This window comes from Miniopterus natalensis, chromosome 19 (genome assembly GCF_054644295.1).
Source record: "Miniopterus natalensis isolate mMinNat1 chromosome 19, mMinNat1.hap1, whole genome shotgun sequence".
NCBI classification, from domain to species: domain Eukaryota; kingdom Metazoa; phylum Chordata; class Mammalia; order Chiroptera; family Miniopteridae; genus Miniopterus; species Miniopterus natalensis.
This window is the reverse complement of record NC_142099.1, coordinates 10436048-10451081: the sequence shown is the minus strand read 5'-3', so window position 1 is coordinate 10451081 and position 15034 is coordinate 10436048. Positions and strand designations below refer to the sequence as shown.

General features: G+C 43.2%; 1 protein-coding gene across 1 annotated transcript in view; it reads right to left on the bottom strand.

Annotated features, from left to right (window-relative positions):
• Positions 1-15034, bottom strand: part of SPAG17 (sperm associated antigen 17) — a 115319-nt gene that overhangs the window by 73401 nt on the left and 26884 nt on the right. The window contains exon 4 of the mRNA XM_087828160.1: positions 5374-5505. Coding sequence (XP_087684286.1) covers positions 5374-5505 — 132 coding nt within the window. The remainder of the gene's footprint in view (positions 1-5373; positions 5506-15034) is intronic.

Genomic DNA, 15034 nt, shown 5'->3' with positions numbered 1-15034 from the left:
TGATAGGTCGAACATTTTGTTTTTCTTTTTCTATATTTTATATTTATTCTTTGCCCTCTGCTCTCCTTCCACTTCCCTGACAAACAGAAAATATCATGGGTGGGATTTAGTTAGGAGCTCGCTTTTCTAGAGAACTGCTGTGGCGTAGAAAACACAAGCCTAGGAGTGTACTGGGTTCACTTGACCAGAGGATGCAGTCTTTAGATTGCATGTCCTGCAGCATGTCCCGAGGCCCAGATCCCAGTCCCCAGGGTGCAACCCTAACCCACAGAACAGAACCCGCCATGTGTGGTGAGGCGGTGGCTCTGATGTCTGATGTCTGCGTCCTGCAGTTTCCTGAGATTCAGAGGGGACAGCACCAGATCAGCCAATGTTATTTATTCTACACCTCAGTGATTTTCAACCTTTTTCTCATGTCACACATAAACTAATTACTAAGGCTCTGTGGCACACCAAAAAAATATATATTTTTTGCCAATCTCACAAAAAAAAATAGGTATAATTTTGTCATTCACTCTGGACAGCTATTGTTGTATTGGCTGTCGTCATTTTTTTATTTGGCAATCTAAGGGGAAAGAGGTCAGTGCCCCTGACTCACAGTCAGGTATTGCACGTTTTAAACATTCTTGCTGCACGCTGGTTGAAAATCGCTGCTCTACACCAACATCCAGAAGGGCAGAGAGAAGGGGCAAGAATGTCTGGAATAATCTCAGAAGTCTGTCTAAGAGATTCCCCCAGAGACCAGGTCATTTCTGGGTGTAAGGGGGTGGAGGGCCGGGAGCAGGACTGGAAATGAAGTCAGGATTTCCTTGGGAATTGGTGGCTGCTTATCTCAGCGCTCTTTGTCTTTGGTGAGCTCTGTTACTTCCCCTGACCTGTCTCTGCACTTAACCTCGGGGTGTTGTATGCATGCAATTAGTGCACCAGCTGGCGGTTGGCAGATCACTGAGCAAAGCCTTCGCTCTCACAGGGAAACATCTCTGGGCAGGCACTCTGCTGGTTTTGAGCCAAGAGTGCCATTTTGCACAAATATCGAGGCACACTGGGGAAGGGCATGTACAGTGATTAAGAACAGGGTCTTTAGACTCTGACAGTTTCGAATTTGAATTTGAATTCCAGCTCCACCTCTGAGTAGCTGTTCGGCCTTGGGAAAGTTAACTAACTTTTTACAACCTCAGTTTCCCCATCTGCAAATTGGGAATAATCCTATGTACCTCATCAAAAAGTCATTAAAAAAATTCAATGCTATATATAGCATGTGTGAAGAGCTCAGTATATAGTGCCAAACAGTCAACAAAGGTAGCTAATCATTGTTATTAGCTGCTATAACTGTAGTTATTTTATTTAAAAATACTGCTCGATTTTAAGTATGTGTGTTTCTGCACATTTTTCATGAAGTCTATAAAAGCTTTTATTAATTAAAAGCACCCCAGTTAGGAAAGCACTATTTTATCTCACACATCTGCCAGACAGGGAGTCGCTCATCACTTAACCCGCGTGGCTGGACTTGCAGCTCCTCAGGTCCCGGCCTTGCTGGTAGGGCCCCCCTTGGACAGTCGGGCCCCAGCCTTGGAGAACCCCCCCAGGCGCGAGGGTTGTTCCTGCCTGAAGCCTCCGCACCCCTGTAGGCCAAGGCCCTGCTCTTCCTCTGCTTGGTTTCTTGAAATCGTTTCTGAAGATCTGAGCCACACTGAAGCACAACTAACCAGCCTGTAATTTCCTGGTATGTCCCTATGGCCTTTCTTTTCAAACAAAAACACACACGCAAAATGGCATTAGGCTGGCCGGCGTCCAGCGCTCGGGTTTCAGCCGGGAGCGGGCGATGCGTGAAGGTGACCTCGCTCCGCCGCCGCGGCCGGTGTCTTACAAATCCACGGGCTTTCCGCTCTGAGTTGTTTTAAGAAAAGTTTACCTGAGCAGCTCTTTAATGTGTATCCTTTCTCTTCATCCTAGTACGTCGGAAAATAAGGCAACTTGTACTAAGTACTTAAGCCAGAAAGAACCGTTCTGCTTTTATATAAAAAAGATGCTAAAAATATCCAAGAAAATGCGGACTGGTTATTTGAATTCACAAATTAAAAGCACAACTAGAATATATTTGCATCTTTTCCAAAACTCTATTCAAATATTCTGAACTTGACTCAACTCAGGCACAAAAAACTAGATTTAGTTTGACTGATTACTTAAATTGTTAATTTTTTTGTGTTACAGCCATTTTCATCTATTTTTGATGATTAAATGTTTTGATTTAGTTGAATTCTTAATACAGTTTAAATATTTTGATTCACAATGAAGTATTTTGGTTTTAATAAGTGTTTGTATTTAATATAAAACAGAAAAGTTAGAGTTAAAAAGAAGTAAAGTGGGAATGATACTATAATATTCGGATAATGCCTAAATGAAAACAGAGATCAGGATAGAAGCCAAGTAATTTATTTTAAAATTATAATGAACATTCTGAAAATATATGTGCCTGCTACATTGTTTCTCTAAATGTCTGTTTCAATAAATGTTTGTTAATTAACAACAGACTGATAATGAAGTACGAAAAATGTTTAGATGATGCGTGTATAGGAAAATTCATTTCTAAACAAAACACTCTCTTACTCTAATTTTAAGATAGATAGAAATCTAATTTGAGATTAATTGTTAAAGAGTCATATTCAGAAGTTCTGAAATGCTAAAGTATATTTAAAGAAATACAGTATATTTCCTTCATGGTATGCATATTTGGAAGTAATCAATAAAGTAGTTCCAAATAGATAAAGTTTTCAAATATATTCAACTTATTTGTAGTTAGAGGCAGGCATTGCCTCCCAGAAATTCATGTGCTAAAGGCTTCAAAACTGTCCTTCTAAGAAATATCTTCCCTCGTACTATTGTTTATAATATTCATTAGCCAACAAACTTCCTTCATGGTCAAAGCAAATGCCATATTAAGCACAGCCCAGACTAAAGTTATAAATTATTAAAATTAGTGGAATCTAAAAAATGGTATTTTCACTGTAGTTGGCAATTGAAACTCTATTATTTACCATTTACTTTCAAGAAAAGTTTTAATAAAACAGGATCAAATATATAGTGATACATTATATTTGTTTCTTTGGGGAAAAAGAACAGGATCTGAATTATATTAATTTTTGTCCATAGCTTCTCCCTAGGATTTTCTATAATTACTGTTATGGATATTTTTTGAGCATTCATTTTTAAAACTAAAATTTGGAATATGTACAGATGTAAGCAATATAATTAGCATTTGAAAGAAACATCTACATAGATTTTGTGTTGATGTTAAAAAGCTGAAGAGACAGCCAATCCCTTATAGGAATTTCATAGTCTTACCCTGAGTTTCGGAAAGGAAAGGAAATCGGGTAAAGTCCTCTTTTCTTTTTTTCAATTTCTAATCCACAGCATGGTGTCAGTTTCACATACTTTATATTTATTTTGCTTCCTGCCAAACTCCCTGGCTGACAAACATTAACCTCAATTGTTCCGACTGACCTGTTGGGCAGTATTGTTGAAATGAACATAGATTATATCATCCCTCAAACAACTCCCTTAACATTGCCTTTACCGAGAGTATTTTCTGGAATGTACTCCATTCCAATCAGGTTTCATCACTTACTCATATGGTTGCAACACGGGGATTTGGGGCTGGTGTTTTGGGAACCAGACCTAATGAAGACATCAAGCTAGATTGTGTAATTGTTGGCTCTTAATTGCACAGAGCTCTCTTAAGCATCTATTACTTATACATAATATATAAATAAATTTAAATTTAAGACCCAATTCCTTAGGACTCTTGAATTTTCAACAAATTAAGATTATCTCCATATCTTCAGAACCTCATAACTATATTATCACAGTTCACATTTCAAAGAAATGCCGAGCAAAATAAGAGTGCAGAAATGTTTTTATATCGTTGCTCACTTTAAAACAGTTTCTTGAGCTCCCAGGATATTCTATTTCTTGTTACTTAAAATCTGTTAACTTAAATCTAAAATCTATTCCTATTACAAACAATTACTGACTTAAAACAGGCAGCAAACAAATAAGTAAACTGACACTCTTTAGCCTGCTAGGTGTATTTGTAGGTGCCGTGAAAAAGCACACAGCAGACAGAAGGTGCAGGAATTTTCCAGAACTCACAGTCTACTTTTTCTAATTCAGATTCCCTGTGACACTGGAATTTAAAAAGGCAAGAAAAGATGTTTCTATAGTTTCAAATTTTCCAAGTTTTCCTCTGCCAAGTCTTAACGTCTCTGAGTATTTAAGGTACAAGTCTCCTGTACACGATGGAAAGTGTTTCAATGGGTGGAAAACTATCCCATCGCCTGTGCTCACGTGAGGAGAATTTTCCTGAGGACAGTATGTGCCACGTTAATAAGATGCTACATGAGAAATCTCTTTGAAAAACATAAAGCCCAATATTATAAATACATGGTGGCACTATTATTTTGTTCTACAACTATCCTGTCAAGAGAACAATTTAAGTAGGAGATCCAGATCTGGGGGTCCTACCAAGGTGAAGAAGGTATTATTGACAAATGTTCACTTTTCTCTGTCTCCTTTCATGAACTGATTTTACCTCTTCCACTTAGGGGCACAACTAACATGTAAATCCATTTCAAACATACATGTGCCCACAGGCACATGTTACACATGTACATACAGGAGCATGTGATTTTCCCTAAATATTTCAGCATGATTGGAAAAGAAAAACATGTCTTATTCTGAGTAATGACAATAGCAAATGGATTTGAACCTGGCATCACTGTGCTAAAAGTATTTTCTAATATTTTTTTCAGATGAAAATATGAATCTTTGGAAAACACACAGATTGATTTCCGCAGGCTAATTAAATGAAGTCTACACGTGAAGAAATAATCAGACGTATAATATGGAAATAGAAGTGATGGATTGCTGCTGGAATATTCAGATTATTATGAAAGTGCAGATGCAGTCGATTATTTTAATAGGACCTCCTGTTGAAAGTCACATAAAATATTTTAGGTAGGACCCTGACTTTGTGGTTTTTTCAGCTCTCTATATTCTCCTGTCTCTCTCTCCTTGGTTCCCTTCTTTGTTATTAGTATGTAAATAGACTGCTATACAAATAACCTCAGGCACAAGCCCTGAAGATTGTCATATTTCTGCATAAGGGAACTTACTTTTAACGGGTTTGCCGTTGTGTAAATATAATTTCTCCGATAGAGCCTTGTGTAGCCTGTTCCCTTAGAAGTTGAGATAAACAGCTAAATGTGCTAGGGGACACTTAATGGCTGGCTTGTGATGCGAGGACGTGTCCCTGGAGGAACCTGCCAGTGTCACTCGCTGCTCACTCTCTTTAGAAAACCCGCCAGGGTACAGTACCTTCTTTTCGTTTTCCCGTCGCTGTTGGTCCTTAAATTTAATCTGGAGAAGTTGAAATTTCAAGAGTTTCCCTATCAGTGGTAAGGTTAATTTCTCTCCACTGTCCATGATTGCTTTTGCTGCTGTTAACACCTATGAAGAAACACAATTATTAGGAAAGGTGGCATTTTATAACCTTTGGCACAGGCTGTTGGTGATGAAAAGATGAAATGGTATTTTGGTTTTGTAATATTTGCCTTACTGCAATGGTGCCTCATTACTGGCCAAAAATAGTAGGGGGGGAAATGCCCTGACGCCATGGAGAGGGGCATTTATCCTTTACTCTAAATAAATTGGGGTGTCTGAAAATTAACTTCTTTTGCCCATAAGGCAAGGGGTGCTTCCCACAGGGTGCTAGACTCAAACTCTTGAGTGGGGAGTGGAAAGGTAGGCCGGGCCCACGATGGGGGTGCCTGAGAGGTCAAGTTCATGCTACAGAAAGTCTGTTGTTTGGCATACCAAACAGTCCAGACTGTCAGGCTGACTTATTAGAACGTTATAAATTAAACAGCGTTTTATAATAATGGAAACGACTCCGTTAGCAGTCATTTATTTCTTAGTGACCAAATTCGAAAGAAAGATAAAAGATGACTGACTCAGAGGCGCCATGCGAATGTTGCGCCCCTCCCCCCTTGCAATTTAATGTTGATCCTATTGGTATGCAGCCTAATTGGGGTGAAATAAGGTTATTGAGTTTTCTTTGGGTGACGACAGCCACTAGGAACATACAGCTGTATTGTCCAGATGTGTGGCACTGACAGCCTGTTTTATGACTCCACTTTTTACAGCTTGTTTCCCCTAAATGTCACACAACTCTCTAACATCTGGGCCCTTTTCCTTGGAGCCCTATAACCACTTTATTTACTGCAAAAAAATAAAATCACGTAAAATAAACCATAAAAAGCTGCTACGCGTTTCTCTTCATTCGTCTTGTCTCCCTAATAAAGCTCACCTCTAGCGGAAGCACTGTCACGAACGTAGTCTAGTCAAAGTATTTCTTGACTTTGTTTTTAAGCAAGCATCAGACTTATTTATAAGCCCAGGATGAATTAGGTGTTACTAAAATGTCCTGACATGTTGCCTTTCTCCCCCCTCGGAGCAATTACTCCTCCTGCGCATATGGTGTCAATTTCAGACCCGTCCCAGACAATGACGGCGGCACTGCAGCCCATCGGCTGCGTCCTGTCTGAGGTCCCAGCAGCCTTGCTCGGGCCTTTCCTGACCAATCCCGTTCCTGCGACTTCCCACTTTGCCAAGTGAAACAGCTGAAAGAAAGGGAGATGGCTATTTTGCTTCTAACTGCAGAAGGCTCTGTGGATTATCAGAGGCCGAAATGTAACTGGACTTCTTAGAGACCATATGAGGCTTTCCTGCATTCATCGCAGACGAGGAAAGCCAGGGAAAGGACCCTTTAAAGCTGCTGTTCTGAAAACCAAAGAACAAACTGAGTGTCAGAAAGCTTTGTGTGTGTCTAAGCAAACACCCTCCATGAGGCAAAGCTCTTTTTATCACAGTTCTGCTAACACTGTTTAGGGAAAGGGACACGATGGCCGTGATTTCTGGGAGCAGGAAAACAAAGGTACACACTCCTGCAGAACCTCACGTTTAGTGATGACCAGACTCAGGAGGGAAGAGAAACCTCAGGGAATGAACGGTCACGCGTTTACAGTAAATGAAAACTGTCCGGCTGGGCCCAACCGCAGGGGTAGATGTACTTGGTTTAAAATGACATTTTTCAATACCAGCTAAACAGTGTGCTGACAATCAGGCTGCTTGTGACATCTGGTTCAAAATATACAAATTTGGGATTTTAAAGCTCATGGCAGTCTAGCAGGGGGCATTTCCCTGCAATACAACTGTAATGACAGCCTTGAAGGGAAGGCAGCGCTGGAATGGGCTACCCGAGCACGGTGGAGTCTCTCTTCCTGATGACCTGTGAAAACAGGATATTTACCTACGTCTGGGGTGGTTTAGGTGAAGCCTGCCTGGCGTCATGGTGATGGATGGGATGTCTCTGGAGCTGCTTTCTCTCCCCGTGTCTCTGAGTCCATGAGTGTTACCTCACTGTGTTAAAATGTACTCAAAGCACAACAAAACGTCCCAAGAGAAAGGTATTTTGCTGGCTATAAACGTTTTCTGTGGTTCATCTAAAGCTGTTTGTAGAGAACTGGGTTTAAACAAAAATCCGGTATGGCATCAAAATAACAGTGATGCCGACTGTGAAATGGGGACATGAGTGAGGAGGAGGGCCACTGAAGAGCTGGGCACCATGTTCTCATGACACAGGGCCATGGAGCAAGGGCAGGGGAAGCACTAGGGAGCACTGCGGAGGGACTGTGGACGGCCCCTCCTGCCCGAACAGCCCTGGGTGGCCCGGTGGAGGCAGGCTCCAGGCCCTGACACCCCGGAGGAAGGCAGGGCATCTCCATGGCACCATCAACAATGGCAGACACTGGGCACATTGTCCCTCCCCAGGGTTGCTCAGAGGAGATGTGATTCCCACACGTCTTTTCTCTCTGGGCTCCCCCCAAGGGGGACGACAGTGTGAATCCTTGGGTTAATTAATGAAAATGAAAGTCTCTGCTGAACTTAAAATCTGAGACTGAAAATGTTTATGGTATTTAGGTCATCCCAGGAGAGGCAGGAAAATGAATTAATTTCTCCTGAAAATTCTTTCTTCTCACACTCCATAATTCACAATTCCACTCAATCAGGAGCCAGTAGTTTGATCTCAGATGAGAAACAAATCCTTAGAGGACCTTTGTTTTGAAGCCTAAGTCTTTGAGGGGAGAAAACAAAACTACAGGAGAGACGGAATTTAAGAGGAAATACTTCTCATGCAACATTTCAGAAAGGTTTCGTCTCCTTTACCTTTCTTGGATTAACTGAAATAATCATCAAACCTTCGGCCTCCAGCACTGTAAGGGCGACTTGGCTGGTATCTTGTCAATGCATATGTGTTTCTTTTGTGTATCTGCATGTATGTATCTGGGTGTCTGAGTGTGTGCACATGTGCGTGTGTATGTGTGTGACTGTAGGTGTTGGGGGGACAAAGGCTGCAAGAGAAAATGGGAGCAGTGAGCCCGTCAGGGGCTGGGGACAATCAGATCAGACAAAACCCCAAGTTTTAGAATCAGGCAGAAAACCAGTCCTAAGTGGGTTAAAACCAAGGTATTCATTGAGCCAAAAAACCAAATAAATGAGCCTGGCATGAGTCAGAAACTTAAAAAAAAAAGAGTCTTGTGGGCAAATGGGACTCATTAAAACAGAGAACTGTTGCCAGGCAGGGCCTGCATGCGTCTCCCGGACCCGCTCAGGCTGAGCTGGGGGCCCACCAGGGCTGGATAGAGGTCCAGGCCGAGCTTCCGGAGCGAAGACACCGGAAAGGGCTGTTGTAGGAGGAAATTTAGCTCAAAGAGTGCTGTGGAAGCTGTGCTGTATGAAGATCCTATTTTGAGGGTGGATGTTCTTTTTCTATTAGTGTGTGATTTTGAGCACACTAAGAAATAAAAACATTCCCCCCCTCTTTATCACTTACTTGGCTCAAAGACTTAGGCCATATTTACTATCTAATGATCTGATCCAACAAAAATATACCAAATGAGCCAATTCTTTCCTTGCCTGGGTGTCAGGCCCACCCACAGACATTAGAGCCCTCCCCTCCCCTCATCCATCCCTCCTCCCTGTGGTTCCTCCGCACATTAGCAGTAAGCTCAGCATCTGCCTGGACAAACATTAGAATTGCTCCACAGATTAGAAACCAAATGAGTATATGTGTGCAAGTGTGTGTATACATATATACATATAAACACACATATATACATACAAACACATGTGCGTACATACATACATATGTATGTGTATATACAGGATAGATGAATGGATGGATCGAGCTTCCATGAGCTCTCTGCCTGGTTTCCCTGGTGTGATCACAAGGAGGCACAGGAACACCTTGACTTGTTGCTTAATTTGCTGCATGTTTGATCCAGGTGAGTTCTGAGCAAGAGTATACTCTGGATCTGCGTTCCTCTTGTTTGGAACAGGTCATGGGAAGGAGATGATGGAGGAGGAAAGGTGTGGTTGTGTGGGGCAGAGAAGGGAGGGGTGATGGAGAGTGATGAGCTGAAGGAAGGCTTTCTCTCCAGAAGCTCCAAATAGCCACCAGTGCTCCTAAAAATAATTTGTTGGCTTCAGGGCCCTCCTTTTGGGAGGGCAGTGTCCATGGTGATTGTACAGGAGCTGTATTAGTGCACAAAATATGAGTTCATATTTAACCCACTATCCTTGGGTCCATGACTTAGGGTTGGTTTAGAGATGGAAAGACCTCAGCAAACAAGAAGCAGAATCCATAATCTTGCTCAGTCCAGACTAGCATAGGGCTGAGCAAAAAGTTCTTTGACATACAGGTGTGTGACTGTGTGTGCATACCCACACCTGTACACACCTGTGTGTGTGTGTATGTGTGCACCAGAGTATGTGTGTTTATGTGTGCAGCCGCCTTTGGGGATGATGATTATAAAGGGTACTCAGTATCTAAAAACACCATCAAAACTGAGCTTATGGATCCTGAAGAATTAATAAAAAGAGAGGAAGAATACTAGCATTTTTGATCGGCACCTTAAAAGTCATTCTGTTTACCATTTCTCCCTAATTATCCTGCAGAACACAAGGTATTATGTTTGTCATTAAACACCTGTAAGATTTAATCTGTATAATTTATTCATCAAAGTAAACTGCGTAACTTGTATGTGTCATCTTTAAAGTCCGTTGCTTAGGCAGCATCATTAGTTACGCAGTCTGCTGTTATATAAGTTGTATCTGCTCATAACATTAAAGAATCAGAGGAACCATTGCCCCCGTGTGTGTTTATACAGTTTCCAATGTTCAGAGTGAATGGGCTGAGTTGGATGAGCCTCATTCTGCACATCTGATGAAAAGGCTGGATTTGCCCATGACTGAAAGGACCACTTGCATGGAGAGGCCTCACATAGGGAGATTCGTGCTGGGAACTTTAGCTCCTTTGGCTCAGGGATAACGAAGCAGCTCTGAAGCCACGACTGCTCCTGTGCAGCATCACCCAGAAGCGCGGTTGCGTTTGTAGTCCAGGCTTCACAAGTGCCACTGGGTGGCCCGGGCAGGTTGTGCACTGCCTTTCAACCTCAGCTTTCCATCGGCAGCAGGGTTTCCCAGCGGCGGCACTGTTGACAGGCAGTTCTCTGTCGTAGGAGGTTTTCCTGTGCGTCACGGGATGTTTGGTGCACCCCTGGCTCCTACAGCTCTGTACCCCAAAGGTATCTCCAGACATTGCCAAATGTTCCTGGGGAACAAGACCGCCCCTGGGTGAGAACCGCTGATCTAAAGAAAGAGAACATGAACTGTGCTGATCTGGTGACAGTGTCTTGGGAACTGAATGAAATAACGTGTGAAAAGACTTAGCCTGGTGAATATTGCACGCACCGCAGGCCCTCCCTAAAGCGGCTCTACACCCAGGACAGTCGGAGCAGAGAGAAAAGGCGCGGAGGGCAGTGCACCTGGGCAGGCAACACAGTGCGGCCCCAATTTACCATCAGCTGGTGTAACCACGGCTTCGCCTTCACTTAACCCTTTCTCCACTCTAACAAGGCCAGGTCAGGACCCATTTGGCAAACGCAGAGGAAAAGAGAAAGTGTGGAAAAGCATTTTGTCCGGTGCAGAGCATGATGGGAGGGCGGGGGGAGGAAGTTCGCCATTCGTCATTTCCAAAACGCGGGGTGCCCTGCCCTCCACCCCCCTTTCCTGTCCCCCCACCCGTCCCTCCACTCCTTCTGCATGTGCTGAGTGCCAACTATATTGCAGCCTTTGCATTACTTGATCCCCTACCCTACACGGCTCGTCTATGCGAGTCACATTCCCTAAGTAATGAATAATCCTAAGGAGGCATAATTGGGAAAACAGCTGGGAGACGGGGCAGCAGTGAGGGGCGGCCACGGAGACAGAAAGCAGGAAAGAAAAGGAACGCGGATGACTGGGACATATTTTCTCACTTCGCACGAAGGAAAAGGAAATAATCAAGCGGCATGAAGCTGTTGGTACGTGAACGTACAGGCGACTGGCGGTGCCGGCCCCGCACGCTCACGCTGTCAGGCTAAGGAGCGGGGCTATGAGCGTGCTCAGGCCGCCGCTTGCTGAGAAGTTCGCAAGGATGATGAATGCCCAGGGCAGGTGACGCCGAGATCGTTTTCAGCTGTCCGTAATTAAACCGGGATCCATCTCTCCGCAGTGTCAGGGCTGTAAAATAATTCCAGTCATTGGACCTCTTACATCTGTGCTGAAATGAAATAATATTTGGCAGTAACAAGGAGTCACTGAAACTAAATAAACAGCCCCTTTCAAGACTACATAAAAGTTGGTAACATAATAACATTTGACAGGGATTAAGACCTCTTTGGGGCTGTACGGAAGTTTCAGAAGCAACAATAACAAATACGTGGAAGGTAGAGCTGATCTCTGCTTTGACAGACGTGTGTAATTTGAAATGTGATGAATTTCCCCAAGGAGAGCCTTTTGAGCATCTAGCACGCCTATGTTCAACAGCTCAGGCCTCTATTTGAGAAACATTTGTTGGGATTCTTCTTCCAAAGATGGAAAGAGCAAAGCTTCTCGTGTTCACTGGGTAGCGTTTTGGTTCTTGTGTAGCTGAAGAACACATAAAGGCACACAGCGCAATGCCTAACACGTGGAGGAGTTCCGCGGGCCGTTCAGGTGCGCGCGTTAGCTCTGTATTAACGAGCAACACACAGCTCTTACCCTGGCAGTCTTTTTTCTCACAATCTTTTTTCTTAGATCAGATCTGTTCCTTAGTCCCAAGATTTTCCCACCTGCCTGAAGTCATTCTTAGTTCTTTCAGCTTGTAGTGAGCGCTACAACTGAACAGCCCGACAACTTTTAAAATCTGTCCTTAGGGATTTAATTCTCATATTGGAATTATATGTTGCACACGGTTTGCATCCCTTAGGAGCTAGGAAGTTCAGATCCTTATCTGATTCTTTTTTTAAATTCCCTCGCAGAATCCCTGGCATATGTAAATACACAGTATATTCACCCATTCAGTAAACATTAGAATGGTATCTTTGGGCTTACTGATTGTTTGGCTGAAGGTGTCCTCAAATGTTTATAGCCACAGTTACAAAGCTCTGGGGGTAGATTGCAAGCAGGAGTAGATTCTCGTAACACACAAATTGTCTGGCTGTGTTTCTCCAAGTGCAGGCTCAGAAGTACCTGGGTGCTTGCTCAGGTGTGTTCCTGGGCTCCCTGAAGACACCCTGGTCCCCATCACCATGGCTGGGATCGGAGCTGGTAGTTTTAGTGAGCTCTGCAGGTGATGTGAGGTGTGCCACTTTGAGGGCCACTACACAAGGAGCCAAGAAGAGGTTAGACATTGGAAGGGCTCACAGCAAAGAGCCTTCTGCATCAACCCTTCCCAGACTTCCTATCTGGGGTCACTCTTTCTGGGTCCCACTGCCTGGGGCTCACTCAGTTTCCTTCGAGGCCCCTCTGCAGGCTGAGAGGTGTGCCTTTATGAGCAGTCTTGCACGTGTGCCCTTCGCCTGCAGTCCACCTTGAGTTTGTGCAGGGTCGGTGATGGCATCTTCCTTTTTGTATTGCCTCACAGCACATAAAATCTGTTTGAATTCACTTAAAGCAAATATTCCCCATTCTGAATGTAGACAATAAAGGGCCCCCTCCCATTATCAGGAGAAATCTGAAAACAAAATTACCTAATCATTTCACGTTAATCAATTCCATACTCGCAAAACACAGCCAATAAAAATATGGTTAAATATCCAACCTTAACAATTTTTTTTGAAATATGGTTTTTTTACTTGATTTTTTTAGAGAGAAGAAGGGAGAGGGAGAGAGAGGGGAAAACATCAATGTGAGAGCAAAAGATCATTGGCTGCCTCCTGCATGCACCCTGACCGGTGATCCAGCCCACAACCCAGGCATGTGCCCTGACTGGGAATTGAACTGGCAACCTTTTGGTGCACCAGACAACATCCAACCAACTGAGCCATACAGGGACCAACCTTACAATTTTTGCTTATAAGATTGACTAAAATAAAAAATACACAGTTGAAGAGGGTGTGGTTAAATTGGAACTATTAGAAGGGATACAAATTGACACAAATTGTCTTGAATGCATTTTGACAAAATGTGTCAAGAGCTTTAAAAAGATTTATATGCTTTGACTCAGTAATTCCATTTCTTGAAAATTTTCATGAGGAAACAATCAGGGTTATAACTATTGGTAAACAGTCTAAATTTAGCAAAGGGGGAGTGGTTAGCTGAACTACTGAATAGAGAAAAGCTTTCTATTATATAAACACTGAATATAGATTTAGAAAAGGTTAACACCATAATAGGTGGAAATGATATGATAGAAAGCGCATATAATACAATTCTTATATTTAAAAAGAAACATCTCTGAATGGTGGAATATTTTAGAGATACTTCTTAAGTACCTATTAATATATGGCCTGTGCTCTTTCTGTATTTCCAAAATTTTCTACAATTGACATATATTATTTTTATAATAGAAATGCTATACAGCAGTGAGCTGTCTCTAACAGTGCCAAATAAATGTGTGCCGGCAGAAGCCAGTGTTTGGAACAGTTTTTTCAGAAACTTTAAGACGAGGGGAAACAATTCCTCTAGGGAACACCAGTAGAGAAAACTCCCGGAGCTGTGCTCTTTGGTTTAGATAAACTGCTAAGTAGGTTAACCTTTAGCTCCTTGACCATAGGGACTGTGTCTCAAAGAGCCTGAACTTGACTTTGGAGTTGGAATGCCTGGGTTTTAACGTGGGCTCTGCCGTTATTAGCTGCGGGCGGTGGGCAAGCAGTTAACCCCTTCAAGACTCTGCCCTTTTGCTCCATGAAAATAGTAAGATGGAAATCAGCCTCACCAGGCTGTTGTTGGGACCAAACCTGACATTGCGTGTGAAAGTGACTTGCACTCCTAAAAGCACCTTCTAAATGTAAGCTGTTGTTACTAATCTTGTTCTCTTTAAGGGTCCCCGCAAAGAGTATTGCCTGTGTGAGATGATCTCATGTTCCATCAAATATTGATTCAAAAAAAAGCTGTCTGACTGACTGAATATGGAAGTGTTTTAGTGTCAACAAACGCACCCTGGTTGTGCAGAACTCCCTCTGGGACTTGCATCGTTACCTTAAGCCTTGGACCTTGCTAACCCCACCCCACTCTCCCCGACTTCCAGGCCCGGCTTTGTCTCCGATGTAGGTGCACGCTGGGAGGACAGCAGACACAACGGGTTAACATTCTGAAAAATGCAGTTTCATTTCACTTAAACCAGGGTTTTATGGACACTAAGCCCGAACTCAATAGGCGGGTGCGGGGGCTATTTTTGGACAGGCAGGATTTCCAGCACCTCTTAAATCACATCACGGGCTATTGGCGGCTCCACCTACACACTGGGCGGGCCGCATCCATAAAACCGGACACCGGCCCGGAGAGACCCGGGCGTCTTTCCCCATCTGATGACTCATACTTGTCTCTGCTCTCAGGACAGACAGGGCGAGCGCCATACACACACCTTACCCGTCCAGTACGCTGTCCTCCGCCT